Source organism: Elgaria multicarinata, chromosome 10 (assembly GCF_023053635.1).
Source record: "Elgaria multicarinata webbii isolate HBS135686 ecotype San Diego chromosome 10, rElgMul1.1.pri, whole genome shotgun sequence".
In the NCBI taxonomy this organism is placed as follows: domain Eukaryota; kingdom Metazoa; phylum Chordata; class Lepidosauria; order Squamata; family Anguidae; genus Elgaria; species Elgaria multicarinata.
Window position 1 is genome coordinate 65,351,332 of NC_086180.1, and position 16,525 is coordinate 65,367,856.

The window sequence follows — 16,525 nt, forward strand, 5'->3', positions numbered from 1 at the left end:
GTAGAGACAAATGGAATGTTTTTCACAGGACTTCCCCATGACAACATCAGGCCTGAATGTTGTATCCTTTCTCTAGAATTGTTAGTCCTTATTAGTGTTCATATACTATATAAATCAATTAGCTTCTACAAGAGAAACAGGCAATTTCCACTCTTGGATACGCTAATGCTTACTAATGTGGTGTGAACTAACTGTTCATAAAAGGACTAACTGCTCTGAAAAGAGTACAGTGTGTGTGTGTGTGTGTGTGTGTGCCAGTGTACTGCTAAGTCTGCTAACAGAATCTCTCATTTTCAACACTACCAGCCTTGCTATCACATATAAATAAGCCCTCGTTAGTATTTGTTGAACACAAAGGAATTCTATCTTCCTCTTGATGTTCATGAACAAGCAACTAATGTAAGAGACATGCCAGATTAAGAGACACCTCTTTATTTGGATAACCTCGTTATAGTAATTAAACTTGAAATCCACATTTACTTGCTAAGTTAATTTGTCATTGGCTGTGCATGCATGCCACCTGTTCTTATTCGAGAGGGATAGCACCTACTGACACACACACACACACACAGAGAGAGAGAGAGAGAGAGAGAGAGAGAGAGAGAGAGAGAGAGAGAGAGAGAGAGAGAGAGAGAATGAACATACGTGAAGTGGGGGAGGATTCCCAAAGCCAGTTTGAAAGTGAGATGGAGATGGGGGTTCACATGTGTTGAGATGTATGCATTGCTAGCAAACGTTTAATTTGGATTCTTGGGGATTTCAGTGCCTAGGTAGAAAATATCTAAAAGGGAACGTAATAGGTGAAACACATTTTCCAGCAACTCTCAAATTAAGCATACTTGCCCTTAATCTTGTAGTAGAGATTTCCGCCTTCAGAATATCAGGATCATACTTAGTGCTGGAAGAGGAGCTTGAGAATACTTATTAAGATTTTTTTTAAAAAAAAAGACAGAGAGATTGGAAAAAGAATTTTTACCAGTTAGGAAAGCATTCTATCTTTCTATCCTCAAAACATTGTTCTAGACCTGCTAGTATAACATAATTTTAGATATAATTACATTTTAAAGCATCTCTTTAGTGCAATATAGTCAAAGCTGCAGCATGAATATAACAATTATTCAAAATACTTTTTGTTTCTTTCATTTGGATAGTACTGGAATATTAAACTTAAGATATGTGAATGAAAGTTTCACAAGTGAGTGAGCAACTTGCTTTTTTCCTTACTCCAATCTCCTTTTTAGGGCTCTGTATTGCCTCAGATTATAATTAAATTGATACACCCATAGTCTCAAATTGTTGCACATTCACTTGTTAAAGGTGGTTCCAGATGGAGGGTTGATAGTGCTAGCAATCAGAAGACATTGCACAGCTATTCCATCTTTTTGTCCTTAACAGATTTTCTGCAATAGGAAGTGGTAGGAATACATAGAAGGGCAGGCACATACTGTAGAAGGTGGCAATGTCTGGACCCCCCCACATAAAACTCCACAAATGGGGAAGCATTCTCTTGCCCTACAAGCTGCTTTTCTTCTGTATTCATGCTGCCTCCAACATTATTTTCTTCCAGTGGTAATACTTATTCCTCATCCTGTAAAGCACTGGTTGCTCACAAAAAGCTACTCGTGTACAGTACACAGTGTAGCAGAGCAAATAATGATTTCTAGAAGGGAAATTCAGGGGATAGGAAAGGAACCCATATTCAGTAGTTTGTCACATTTTCAAAAGATGCTGAGATCACTGTTTCTATCAACATTACATTTGTAAAGACAAACCAGTGCTATTCTGAATAAATTAAGTGCTTATCACCTTTTGAGATTGCGGCCTAATCTACACCAAGCAGGCTATTGCACTATGAAAGTGGTATGAAAGTGGTATATAAAATGCAGGAGCCACACCAAGCAGGATATAGTGATATGAAAGCAGTATATGCTATGTGTCAATGGGCCCCAACAGTTGTCAGTGCCCTTCAATATGGTAGTGTGGCTCCTGCCTTTTATATACTGCTTACACAGTGGAATATCCTGCTTGGTGTAGATTAGGCCTGATTTGCACATAACACTAAGCCAGGCTTTAGCAATACATACACAAGCTGAAATGACACATAGCAAAGCTACCAACGTGTGCAGCCCCCCTTCCTCCCATGAAATCAGTGGGGAGGATTCCACTGGTTTAATTACACTTTCCATGAAAGTTGGTTTGTTGAATCAGAAATTGTAGTTTTTAAAAAAATTCTGGGTAATTACCAAACTAGTAAAACAATCCAGGTTTTGAAGTTAGCTTGTTTTAGAACTAGCCAGATGCCCATTCAGACATAACAGTGGCAAATTGTGGGTTAATTAGCTGAGTTGGGTGCTGTGTGTGAGCTGCTTCCGATATGAACATGCCACTTCTAACCAGCCTGATTGTAGGTTTCTTCATGATGTGCGAACCCAGACACTATGGGTTATTCATGAGTTAAACAACTCAAAAGCAACCTAAGAACTAATCATAGGTTAACTCTGGGTTGTTTAACCCATGAACAACTCATAGTGTCCGGATTCATACATCACGAAGCACTCTATGATTGGGCCAATCAGAGGTTGCATATTCAAAGCAGCAGCATGTACACGACAAAGTGTGGGTTAATTAACCCACAATTTGCTGCCATTACATGGAAACGGGAACTTTGTGTTAAACCACAGTCTTTCATTTGAGTGTAAGCTTTTGTGTAAAGTGAAACTTAACTTGGTAGGACTTTTCTTCCCAGCCATGTAGAGAGGAGAGGGGAGCATGCAAGTCCAAGGCTTTGCTCAAGTCTGTTCCATCTCTGGTTTATAGTACTAAATCCTGCTTTAGCATTGTGGCTGCCACTTGCACTACCAGATTCCAGAACCACTTTCTATAGCTCACAGAATCTGAAGAAGGCTCAGCTTAGTTAGGACAGGTTGCAACTGTTTCTGGCAAACCACCGAGGTCCCCCCACCACTCTCTGTCTGTCTGTCAAATTTAAGACTGAAAAGAGATACCAAAAGGAGGAAGGGCATTATGATACATATACCCTAGTTTTCAGATACATACAACTCGTACGAGAGCTTGATTTCTCCTTGTAAGCATCATTCAGCCTCACATATTCATCCAAGGCAAGTGCCAGTCTCTGTTCTTTCACATGGTATAGTTCTTTTTGAGTGCTGAGTGCATCTTGTGCCACAGTGAGATAATCTTTTAGCATTTTCTCTTGTTCTTGCCTCCATTGTTTTCTTGGATCTTCTATCTGTGTGGTTTCTGTAGAAATACAGTTGGAAAAGCTTGCATTTAGTTAAATAAAACATGTCAGTCTTAACAATGCACAAGTCAGTGATAATGTCCACGTTCAGTGGAGTAGCGGTAAATGTTGACGTCCAGGTAGTCTTCGTGACTGTCTCTATACCCCAAGGAGAGTCCAAAAATTCAGGCAGCTGTCTTGATCCACATTAACAAACCAGTTCTAGCAGTTTTCATTTCCACAAGGAGCAGTTCTTTTGGAAAGCTAATGCACCTTAACAGGAAATTCTGGGGGGTGGCAGAAATTCTGGGGGGTGCTAATAGAAAAGTGCCGGCCCTGGGTCCCTGTGAGCCCTGGATGTACTACACTACTGTCAATATGATTGTTGTTTTTACTTTGTTTTTATTAACTTGCTAGTTTTAAGTGATAGCATCATGCAGTTGCATTATGAACCCCCAAAATCATTTCCCCACTTTTGCTGAGGAACAAGCAACACACACATACATTCTATAACATTTTTGTCCCACAAACATATATGTATCTACCATGCTGTAAGTACTCCTAAAGCATCTTATGAAAAGACATGAAAATATCTTTGAGAAAAAGCAATTTTCACATACATGTTTTAACGAGTGCATGCTATGCTGCATATTCTCAAGAACACATTCAGCCAGTACATTTTTAACTGTACACATTGCAAATGTACCACTCCTATAACTACCTCTTCTCTTTATGCAATTTCACAGCCCAACTTCCTTGATAATCCACTGTTTTTCTTGACTTCACCCATTATAATCCCTCCTCAACAAAAAAAGGAAGGTGTAGAGTGAAGTACCACTGCATAACAGAGGTGAGAAATGCAAGTGCCACCCCCCAGGTAAAGACACAATGGGTTATCATAGGTAGATACAGGGTGGCTTAGTATGACTTCCAAACCTGGAGTAGTTTTTCCATCATGGATTGTTTTTTGCAAACAAGCTACCCAAGGAACCCATGGTTTGTACTAGGGTTGTTTAAAGTGCCTGGTTCTCAGGGTGACGTGTTCTGACATTTGAACGTGGCAGGGTGATTGTATCATGGGCTGTTGGGAATAGTTAGAAGCCACCCAGCAAAAGCAGCAAAAACCTCTGCCACTCCTCACGATCTCACTAGAGCCACCACTATTCTCCCTCATCTGATCTCAGCACCCTTTGCCTCAGGATAGATTTTTTCATAGAATCTTGAAGAAAGGACATTGGATAGTATCTCTGTCAGAGTTCCTTCTATGACCTGGACCCTCTGAGCAACTCCTTAAGGATCTCTGCCTCCTTAAGAGTCCCACCTTCTTTGTTTTACCTCCCCTTTCCCAATAAGTGGTGTTTAGGCTGTAGAAGTGGGGTGAGCGGCACTCCAGACACTTGTAGCTTAACACAACAGTTTATTAGTGAATTAAAACAACCAAATTACAATAAAGGTGTTTAATCAATAGAGCAGAGTGATACAAAAGAAATTAAAAGAAAATAAAAGTTGCAAAAACACAAGTTTGTATACCCTAAGCTGCACCTAGACTTCTTCAAGCTGCATCTTTCTGCTCCTTTCTTATGGTCTGGTCTTTCTCTGGCTCTCCCCTGGCTTGCTCACTCACTCTTTCCCTTTCCCCATAAAACAGAAAGTACTGTTCTCACTTCAAATAAATGAAATTTAACTGGAGAAGTGAAACTTAACCAGAGAATGATTCTTAACTGGAGAAATGATACTCCTCCTCTCAGGGATACCCCCTCCCAACAGAAGAACTCCAGGCCTCTAAGACCTGACTTTGTTACCTTGCCTCAGCAGGTCTCAAACTTTCACAATCCCGAACACATTCACAGTTTTTTTTCAGGCCTACACAAATGTGCAGGACTGAATGTCAGCTGCTAGGAATTTTGCATCAATTCCACTCAGTTTTATTGTTCTGCCTTAAAATCTGCACAATTTCCCCCTCCCATTTTATTGCTCTGCTATGAATTTACAATTTTTAGTGATCTGCCTAATTTGTCTGCCTTGAAGTTTGCATACTGATCCACATCACTTGTCTGCCTTAAAATTTGTAAATGTTCAGCTAACCTGCTCAGTGCTCTGTAACCCTCATGTACATCTGACACCTAGCAACAGAGACCAGGGCCAGATCTACACTACTGCTTTAAAGCGCTTTATAACAGTTTTGACAACTGTATATGGAGTGTGTCCTAGGCCCCAACAGTTGTCAAAACTGTTATAAAGCGCTTTAAAACAGTAGTGTAGATCCTGCCCAGTAGAGGGAAGCAACAAGCACAAAGAGGGGTAGAAGTAGCCAAAAGTGGCAGGCAGCTGCAGAAGAGAAAGAGTTTTAGCGGCTGGTGTTATTTCACCCTTTCTTTTTGTAAAGAAAAAAGTTGTTCACTAGCAAGGGAAGTGCCAAACTGGAAGATAAATTGACCAAGCCACTGAGAAGAGAAGGATATTGGTATGCTTGCTAAATAGCAGACAGGGAGTCTTGATGAGACCCCAAGCAAAAAATGCAAACACATTTCCGTGTTTGTAAGATCTCAGAAAATTATTTCCTTTTTGTGATCTGATGTGGAGTGTGTGTGTGGAGTGTTGTTCAGGAAGTGCAGAATGAAATTTACAATGGCTATGCTGGGCTGAATAGCGGACAGCCGGTACTGTGGTCCTACACAAGACCCCTACTTTTCTTTTTTTAAGTTTGCAAACTCAGGAACTTAAATCCTTTTGGCGATCTGATGCAGGGGTGGGGGAGTTTCTCTCATTAGCCAGCAACCCCAGTGGACCAATTTCAGAAAGAGTGCTTACTTGGGAATGAGTAAATAAAGACTTCTGCCCCCAAAGGCCCTTTGGTTATGTATTGGCAGCAGCCAGAAATTCTGAGATTGACTGGGGAGGGAGGGGAACAAGCCATGGCAAGCCACCAAGTAGGTGATCATCTGCTGGGAATAAGGGACAAGCCACACACTCACTATGATTTATTCTCAGGGTGGCTTGGCACGACATAAAGAAAGATGCCCAGAAGAAAGAAAGATGCCCAGTTCACATGTAAAAAGAAGCCACCATGGGTGAATTTCCCTGTGACTACCACCATTTTGAACATTTGGGCTGTGGCAGGAGCACACCATAGCTTCTTGTTACATCCAAACCCAGCAAGAGTGGGTTGTTGAGGTGTTGACAAGCCACTCACAACCCTAAAACAGCCCATGGTTTCTGGGTGGCTTGTCAACCACCCAACAACCAACCCTTGCCAGGTTCGCAGGTAACGACAAGCGACAGCACACACTTGCCATAGCTGGAATATTCAAAATGGCAGCTGCCACTGTAATGAGAAGCCCCGCAGGGAAATCCAACAATGGTAGCTTCTTATTATGAGCGAAGCATGTCTGTGAGCATTCTCAGTCCCTTGATTTAAGTTGTCTGTATAAGGGCACACCTGCGCCAATCCAAGGTGCTTTCACCAGCACTGATATACAGTATGTCTGTATATTGTAGCTGTTGCTCAAGTGACATGGAAGGACAAAAGACTGGGGGCATACTTGGGAGGAACCACACCACAGTAAATCCAGCAACCAGTTTTGTTTTGTTAAAAGGGTCAGTGCAGCAGGTGGCATTGGGGGAACTCTAGCAATTTTCTGTATCCCATCTGTTACTTCCACTCACTGGCATTTTAAATGAAAATAGATGGAGGAGACAACAGAATTTCCCTCTCCAATCCCTGCATAAATTGACTGTGGTGAAAATACAGCCAGAAAGCCTAAACTGGGTTGAAACTCTGCAAGTTTTAAGGTCACACTTAACATGTTTAGATATTCAGCATTGCAAAAGACATTATTAAACTTTAAAATAGCACAATAAACATTTCCCACCGTTAGATTAAAAATGAATGCTATCCAAAATGGCAAACTTATTCATTGTAACCTGAATTACCCATGTGTTGCACAAAAAACTATATAGATTTCTCTGGTATCACTGTGTCATTATAAATACAAGGCAGCACATCAACAGGCTCTTCTAACTCTGTAGTTCTATTTAAAAAGCCAGAAGAGTGTTTAAACTCTTGGGGAATTTCAGAGAAAGATTTAGATTTGCAGAAGATTTCAGTCAATGACTTCAATTTAAGTTGATGAAAGGTGCTACAGCGTATAGCTCTTATACAATGTTTTACATCTTCAAAGCTCTCTAGGAAAGCATTAATCCAAGCTACTGATTTAAGTTCTCCTCGCTCCAACAACATTAGTTACATATCCCTCACTAAGACACTTTTCTCTGCTTTTGCCTACTTAAATTATCCAGAGCAAACAGTAACTCAAATGTGCCACAATAGAGACTTTAAACATATGTTTGGTTAGCTTCTGCTCTAGCAGAGGAAGGTCCCTAGTGGTAGCAATTGCCAATAATGCTTGATAGCCCTACACATTTAATCTTTCTAGTGCTACATTTTGATGTGAATTCAAGAGTAAAGTGAAAATGAGAAAGTAGCTCTAAAAAGAGAGGGAATCAGAATGCCTCCCGTGTGCCCCCATAAATTCAAATACATTTTAGGTATGCACATTTCTGCAGAAAGTTGCTTCCAAACAAGAATATAGAGAATGATAGTACTTGGTTATACAGAAGTACATAGAAGAAAAATGAGCCCCATCAAATTTATACTGTTGGTGCTCAATGGGATGCTTCTCTGCATACAAATAGCTTCATATAAACATAAAAACTCATTTACACTGTTACCTGTTTTGCTCCAAGGTGAAGTCCACAACACAAAAAGGGCGGGGGGGGGGGGTAATCAGTGCTCTTTACCCACTAGGTATATGTCAACACTAGGGTTTCAGGGTATTATGACTTTCAGATCCTAGATGTGATGGAGATTTGCAGATATATTCTGGTCTCTTTAAACTTCTCGAAATAGTAGCTAATCCAGGATGATTGATCTGGATTGGAACCATAGCGCAGGGGTAGAAATGTTTAATGATTTCCTTCTTGCACTGTTCTCCCAATGAAAGTTGTTCTCCCACACCTCTGAAACTATTTTCTCTATTAGGCAAACACACATGCAATAGGGCAAATAGCTTTGGCTATTCACTGTGAAAAAGGTGGGGATAGGGTGGAGTATTCCCCCCCCCCCAAGATCTACTCCAAATCTCCCCAACTTTATCCTACCCCTGCATGGCTGGTATTGCAAAAAGATTTTTAATAATAAGATTTGAACATCTCCATTATGCGGCCTAGCATGGCCCTCTGGAGGTGAAGCCTGGGAGCTCAAATCTGGTGAATATTGGAGGCAAGGAAGTGAGATGAGAAGTGCAGGATTAGTGTCTTCTTTCCCACATTTTCTTACATACTGTGTGCCAGCGTGGTGAAGTTGTTTGAGTGTTAGACTCAGACTGGGGAAACCCAGGATCAAATTCCCCACTCAGCTATGAAGCTCACTGGGCGACCTTGGTCGTTTCTACACCTGCTTTTTCCCCAGGATCACCAGGGGATCATCCCTGTGCATCCAAATAACACACAGGGGATCCTGGGAGCAGGCAGGGACGATTTCTCCATTTTCCTGGGATAATCCTCAAGTGTAGAAAGGGCCCTTGAGCCACTGCAGTTATCTTCCAGCTTAACCTACCTCACTGAGTTCTTGTGAGGATAAAATGGAGGATGGCATACTATTACAGGGAACACAGTCGTGTTCCCTGTAGTTAAGGACCGTGAGAAAAACGAGCATTCCGCCATGTTAAATGGAGTTACTGGGGGGGGGGGTCAACCTAGCAGCCTAAAATAAAAAAATATTTCAGCAATCTTTCTGAAACGCAGTACTGCCAGAAAGAAATGCTGGCTTTACATACCCTGCGCGTTTCAGGAAGATTGGTGAACTATTGAGGGCTGGATGGGAGTTTAAAGCAGAAAAAGGGGGGGAAGCATGTCTGTTTCAAAGTGATCAGACATGCTTCTGGGTTGGCGACCATTTTTTTTTAGCACTTATAGCGCTAAATTGGAAGCCTCCCCATGCACTCCATTAGTAGGATTGCATTGCCCTATCCAGCCCATTGATAGAATGGCCTTTCTTTTTTCAAAAGACCATTCCATCAATTTTTAAACCTTTTTAAAAAATCCCCATGTTTCCCTATGGGGAATCTGATAAGCTAACGCATGCGCGTCAGCTTCAGATTCCCCAGAGGGAAGGGGAGAGAAGGGAGAGCGCGGTCTGCGCTCATCCCTGAAGGGATGAGGTAAGTTGGGGGGGGGCTTGCCTGGAGCCACCGCTGCATTCGTGCAGCGGCGGGCCCAGGCATGGCGGGGGGGACTGGGGGGGCGTGACTTACCTGGTCTGTCGGCGGCAGGCCCGGGTTTCAATTGAGCCCCCGGCTCCACCCAGAAGCAAGGCCGCAATTGCCCGCCGCCGACGGACCAGGTAAGTGAGGTCTGTGGGGGGTTGGGTTTGCCTGGGACCGCTGCCGCCGCCGCAGTTTGTGCAGCGGCAGAGGTGGGCCCAGGCCGGGGGTGGGAGCGGCGACTTACCTCCTCGTCCTCCGGCCGGCCCGGGTTGAAATGGAGTCCCCGGCTTCACCAGAAGTTAGGCCTTGGCCTAACTTCCGGTGAAGCCAGGGGCTCGATTTAAACCTGGGCCGGCCGGAGGAGGTAAGTGACGTTGGGGGGGTTGGGGTTGGGGGGGAGTGGGGGGGCTGTCTGGGGCTGCCACTGCTGCCGCAGTTTGTGCGGCAGCAGCGGTGGGCCCAGGCCGGGGTATTGAAGTGCACAGACAACTGTTGGGGCCCATGACACATACCATCTACCGCTTTCAGTGTTATACCCTGCTTGGTGTAGATGTGTCATGGGGCCCAACAGCTGTCAGTGCACTTCAGTACCATTATAAAGCAGTAGTGTAGATGCTGCAGTGTACTTCAATACAGCTAGAAAGCAGTAGTGTGGCTCCTGCCTTTTATATACTGCTTTCATAGTGGAATATCCAGTTTGGTGTAGCTGAGCCCTAGAAGGGTGCCGGCCAGGTTTCAGCACTGCAGTGGGTCTTGTAGTTTATAGCTAAGAAGATACTATAAAAATGTATTTATAGTATGTTCTTAGCTATAAACTATAAGGCTAAGAGAGCTTCGGCTATTGGGCAGTATAAAAATGTAATAAATAAATAAATAAGTGCTCAGTGGTGAAAGAAAAGCATCCATGTACACTGATGGTGCTATATAAATAAATAATAATAATAATCCTGCATAGGATCACAGGCACTCTGTATTTAAGAACATAAGGTAAGAAGAGCAGTGCTGCATCATACCAAGGTCCACCTAGTCTTGCATTCTGTGCATGCAGTCGCTAACCACTGTGACTATCATTATGCAATTTGGCAGACAAGATCTATGATGGGGCAATGAATCCTGAAATTTGCATCCAATTCTTCCAAAGAATAAAAGTACTATAAAAGTACTATTGGCAGTTCTTTTTGTAAGAAAATCAAAATATAAAGGCATGTATCACACAAAAAAAACTGCACTCCCCCTCCCTGATATGGGGCAGGTGTAATCCCCTCCTGAGAGGTTACTATGGCCACAATTATCATCCAATTCTGACCAAGAGGGAGAAAAATGCTTGTTTGTTTAATTTCCCATGATAGTCAACATGGAGCATAAAGACTATTTTCTGAACCTTGACTCAGATTTCATACTGAGACTCCAAATTGGCCCGAGCAGAAGTGGGATGGTTTCCAAACTACTGAATCGGGGTCTGAGTTGAAGTGGGGCAGGGGGAGTCAATGCCCACATCTAATATATGTATGTATGTTTGTACGTATCTCTCTCTACATATACATACATACATACATACATACATACATATATTAGAGATGTGCATTTCCCCATCTCCCTGGTTCAACTTGATAAGCAGATGCAAATTTGCGTTATGGACCTGTGCCCCGGATCTTTTAAGAACTTAGCAATACCCATGGGTGTCCACCTCTCTTTCACTATCTAGCACAGAGATACTGAATCTGGAAGATGATATTGGAAGAGGGGTGTTGGCAGGTTAAACTTTGGGAGGAAAAGCTGGGTATGGGTTCTATAAAAAATAGCTTCATCTCCATAGCTTCTGGCTCCACACCCTGAGGCAAATTCTGAGGCAGCAGCTAAAACCCTGAAATGAGGCTTTAGACCCTTGGAAATTAGATGAGTGTACTGGAAAGGGAGATGGTTTCAAATTTAGAAAGGGAGAGAAGGTAGGGAACAGCTCTATGGAAAACAGGTTGCTCCCTTTCTTCTAATTCCTTGCTCTAAGGGACTGGGTTCATACAATATGCTAACCTATGATGGTTTATTTTCCAGAACAACCCATGATGAGTTAGGGTGTTGTCTGTGTCCCCAAAATAAGTCAACCTGAAAACTCACGGTCTGCAGTAAGGGTTATTTTACTTACGGTGGGTTAGCGTGTTGTCTGTTGAGCACCATGGGATACAGAGGTAGCCCACAGAGCTGCTCAGCAAGACTGGGCAAAAACGCTGCCCCCGCTTTGCTTATCTCAAGTGATCTCGATTCCCATCGCAAAGGTGTCTGGGATACCTGCCCAGCTAGGTGGGAGGACCACAGGAGAAGGACAGGTAAAGGGGTGTGTGAAACTACTCTGTGTAATTTGTTTGCCTAATTGTTTGATGGAAACACAGTAGGTTGTTTGCATAACCACCTACCCAGCGTAGCTTGACACCCACCATTGTTTAATCTGATGTGATAACCTGGAGTTTAAGTCCTTCTATTGGATATCCCGAGAAAGAGATTAAAACTCAAAAGCCTGGACAAATTCTAGTCAAACCAGGAATGGCCCTTTTCTTTTTGATGTACCTTTGCATATGCACTTACTTATGCAGAAGTAAAAAAAATTTTTTTTTTTAGATGAAGCAGTCACAAAGGCAATCGCAACAGATTTCATAATGAGCCAACAATCAAATAGGATAAAGGCAGGGGATGGATGTAATGGTTAGGGTTGTACTTTAAGAGCAGCACTAGTTGTAGTGGAAAATAATCCCACAAGAGAGGAAAACCGTATCTGCAAACACATTTCAGGTAATTGCTCAGTAGGTTTAAGTCAGGATTGCTCAATGTGTGGCCCAAACTGCAGGAGTAGCCTGCAGAGTCCTAAAACATGGCCCACAGCAACGGTGTCCTTGTGACTGCAGGACAAGGGCAATGCTGTTTCAATGCAAGGTGTGTGTGGAGTGGTGTGGTGTGTGTTTTTAGCACTTACAGACTCAAAAATCAAGTGATTTTATTTCTGCCTCTCAAAGAAACCTCATTTAGCTACAATATTTGTTTTGAATATGAACAAAACAAAATCAAGTATGACCATCTGAATCTTGAAAAGCTAGTATATAGTCTTTGAAATATATTATTGTAGGAAAAATTAAGGTTTTTCCGATGAATGATTTCTAAAACATACATTGTCAAAAGATGGCTTTCACTCTATGGCTGTTAAGCGAAACGGCATAAAAGATTCACTGTCTGAGAGGTGGCCAACAGATATATAAATTAAGGCTACGTGGGTGAATTTCAGCCTACTGGAGATTTCACAGGCCATCTATTCGTAACAGCAGGCTAATGTACTTTTACATCCACAAAGCAGCAGGTTGAGAGCCAGTCCTGCTTATATTAAAGAAAAAGGTTATACTTCCACTTCAAGGTAGCGAAGTCAAAGCTGGATACACCGAACTGTGAGCATCTGCAGAACGTTTTCTGCAACCTTGCTTTCCTCAAATAAGAGCAATTGGAATAGGTCAGATATAATTCAGGTCTTCCTTAGGTAACAGGGCAATAAGAGAACGCTGTGGATAGGCTGTTCTGGAACTGCTGTTACTTGGACCACACCGAGATGAAGGATATTCTGCAGTTTTGTTTTTAAACAGACCAATTGAAAATAGATCTATGGATTAGAACAACACATACCCTTTCCCCCATTAAATAGCACATTTTCTCAGAGAGAAATGTGCTTGCAGATGTGAAGATCTGGTCCACACAGTCCAACAAAGTGCTGCAACCTACCTGGATAAATTTCAGTGCAATTGTGACTCCATGACAAAGAGTATTTCTCTTAACTCTGTCAGGCTTGATGGAAATGTCATACCATGGAATTGATATCTATTCTTTGAGTTAACTGCCCTTTTGTGTAATGCATATGGTCTTCCCAAGGGTCATGAACATTTTGTGTGCTTGTTCTCCAATGGTGGAGAACAACAAGCAATTTCTGGCTGGGTTGTCAATTCAATGTGCTGGGGGTGGAGGATCTTAAAACCTAAAAGCTTCTGGCTCAGATAAAGCAAACAGTGAAGGACATACAGTTTTCCTTCTTCTAAAAATATAGGCTGTAGACAACCCAGTTTCTCACCTTTTTAAAAAACAAGAATGACAGTGATGAGACTTTGTGCCATGCAGAAAAACCTGTAGCTCTGTTGTCACACACTGCTTTTTACAACTTTTATTAGAGGATATTAAAAGTTAGGAACCCTGGCTTACAGTTCCTAAGATTGTAAGGAAAAGGTCTAAAATAACAGCGAATCACATGCTTAAGGCCTGGGCTAGTTGAAGATGTGAGTGATTTAGTTAGGATGACCATATTTGGGAAACCAAAAAAGAGGACACCTAGTGTGTGTGTGGGGAAGCAGCTTTCTGAGTCCTGCAGAAAGTACGTTATTCCCCCCGCCACCTTAAAGAACCCGATTGGAGTGGAGGAGGGGAAAGGATTTAATTCTGCACCACCACCATCCACTCCAATTGGGGCTTTTTCTATAATGTCCACGAATGACCCACTTTCCCCTTTAAGACCTCAATTGGAGCTCGGGTTGGGGGAATGATGTGCCTCAAGAAAGCATGTCATTCCCTCCTGCCATGCTAATGGCAGCCTTAAAGAGGAAGGTGTGTCATTCCAGGACATTATTGAAAATTATAGAAAATCCCCCCTGACACCATGGAAAGAACAAAAACCAGGACAAATCCGGGGAAATCCTGACAGTTGGTCACCCTAATTTAGTAGCAACCAATTATTGTTGCTTGCCTTCAAGCAGAAAAGCAACTTGGCTACCAGACCCCTGCAATCCAAACAACATTCTATAGTCAGGTGGGCAGCACTCCTTTCCACAGCCTCAAATGTTGGGTGGGAATTTTCATCAGAGCCATATTACGGAAGGGAAGGTTGCTGTCCTCTTTATTGTAATTCCACACACACACACAGCACTGCCCCCACCCCATAGCTGCAATTCAGGGAGGAAAAAGAAGAAACTCATGTAAAGGCAATGCAATTTGGAAAGGAAGGGTTAAACAAATAGTTAATTCGTAGAGAGGAGGAACAGACCACAGCGAATGATATGTCTAGTCTAGAGCTGTCCATACAGGCCATAAGCAGCAAAAAATAAATAAATAAAAATATTGAGCAGCTGCACAATGGGTTTACATCTGAGGAGACTCATTTTTAAACAGTCAAGAATTTTTGAAGAAAACACATAAGGGGAAAGATGGAAGGACAGTGCTTTGCTCATGATATAATAAAGATGTCCCATAAAAGTGAGTGAAAATAATATGGCTATTTAGGATCGGACCATCACTATGGATGGAGAGGGTGTTTGTCCAATTGACATGAGCATACACAGTTGCTTCTGTATTGTTTGTGGGGAAGAAATTAGAACCTCTTTGCTAGATTGATAAGTGTGGTTTTATATTCGTCCTGGAGCCAATCAGGACACAGCCCTTTAAAGAGTGAAAGTGAGCATCCATAAGGACTGAGTACAAAAAGGGAATCAGTGAGTGTGTGTGAGTCTGATGCCTGGTTTGCACATCATGAGAAGCCACTGTAGGTGAACTTCCCTGTGGGGCTTCTTATCACAGTGGTGGCTGCCATTTTGAATATTTGTGGGGATGCACTGTAGCTTCTTTTTTCTTGCAAACCCAGTAAGGGTGGGTTGTTGCGAGTGGTTAACAAGCCACCCAAACCCTAAAACACCCCATGGGTTCTGGGTAGCTTGTCAACCACCCCAACAACCCACCCTCACTGGGTTCACATGAAATAAGAAGACATGGCAACATACACCCTCGTGGCATAAATATTTAAAATGGCAGCCACCGCCGCAATGAGAAGCCCCATGAGGAAATTCATCCACAGTGGCTCCTCCTTATGTGCAAACTAGCTCAGAGACTGTGACTTGACTGACTTTGGAATCCAAATACCTGAGGATGTTTTAGCAAGTCAGGCACGCCCTTTTCCAGGTTAACATATTCCATCCCCTCTCCCAACCCCTGGCTTCCCCTCCCACTGCCCCAACAACCAACCAACATAATATTCCATGCCTACTGCACATCCTCAGTCCTCACTGGGCTGTTTTGGGGAGTCCCCCAAAGATTTTGGGGGGTCCCCCAAAGCTTCAGCTATTGGGTGATATAAAATGCAATAAATAAATAGCAATCCTATCTGTTTCACTCAGAAATACAGTATATCTCACTTTGTTCAAATACGCTCATGTGAATGAGCACAGGATTGCAGCCTTGGAGTGCAATATGGCTGTAAGGATCGGGCTGGCTGTAAGGGGCGGTGGGGGGGCACACAGCTTTTCTCTCAGGATAGAACTCAGTGTGCTGCTCCAAACACCTTTTTCAAAGAACGAGTTTTGCAGACAAGCTGTGTCTCAAACACTGGCAAGCTATGCTTCTGAAGGCAATGGGGCAAAACTTCTTGTCCAAGGAGTGGGATGTCTAACTGGAAGATCTGAATGGCTCAATGGTGGAGGCTACACAGCTGTTCTCCCATACAAACCCATGTGCGACAGCACCCAACCCTTCTGAACAACGGTAAGACAATATTCAGTTTAGTGAGATGATGTCATTGCAACGCATTGCTTAAGTGTACTTAAGGTCTTTACAAGGGAGGAGTATGGGGAGAAAACTAGATTTAGAAGTCTCCGCCTACAGTGACCCTTTTGGCTCCACCTACTGTTAGCTGTCCTACTCTTTGCCCCACCAGCCATCATGATTATTCCACAGTAAATGCCTAGTGTGTGGAAGCAAGTGAATAAGATGGTAGAATGGCCTATGCCAGTAAGTCAGACATTAAAAAAAAATATTCCCCCACAATTTTTTTTTTTTTACCTTCCTCACAAGTAAAAACTAACAAACTAGCATATCGCCTAGTCCACTCCCTGCTGTTCTAGCTTTCTATTTATGCTTTTGCATAAAGGGGGCATTCAGAAATGGAATTATAAGAACATAAGAAGAGCCATGATGAATCAGACCAAAGGCCTATCTACTGTAGGTCCAGCAT

The 16,525-nt window shown here is 42.6% G+C and overlaps 1 protein-coding gene across 1 annotated transcript in view; it reads right to left on the minus strand.

The window, feature by feature from the left end:
- WWC2 (WW and C2 domain containing 2) overlaps window positions 1-16,525 on the minus strand; it is a 158,138-nt gene that overhangs the window by 83,410 nt on the left and 58,203 nt on the right. Inside the window, exons 3-4 of the mRNA XM_063136031.1 lie at window positions 3,058-3,261; window positions 844-920 (exon numbers count right to left, since the gene is read on the minus strand). Coding sequence (XP_062992101.1) covers window positions 844-920; window positions 3,058-3,261 — 281 coding nt within the window. The remainder of the gene's footprint in view (window positions 1-843; window positions 921-3,057; window positions 3,262-16,525) is intronic.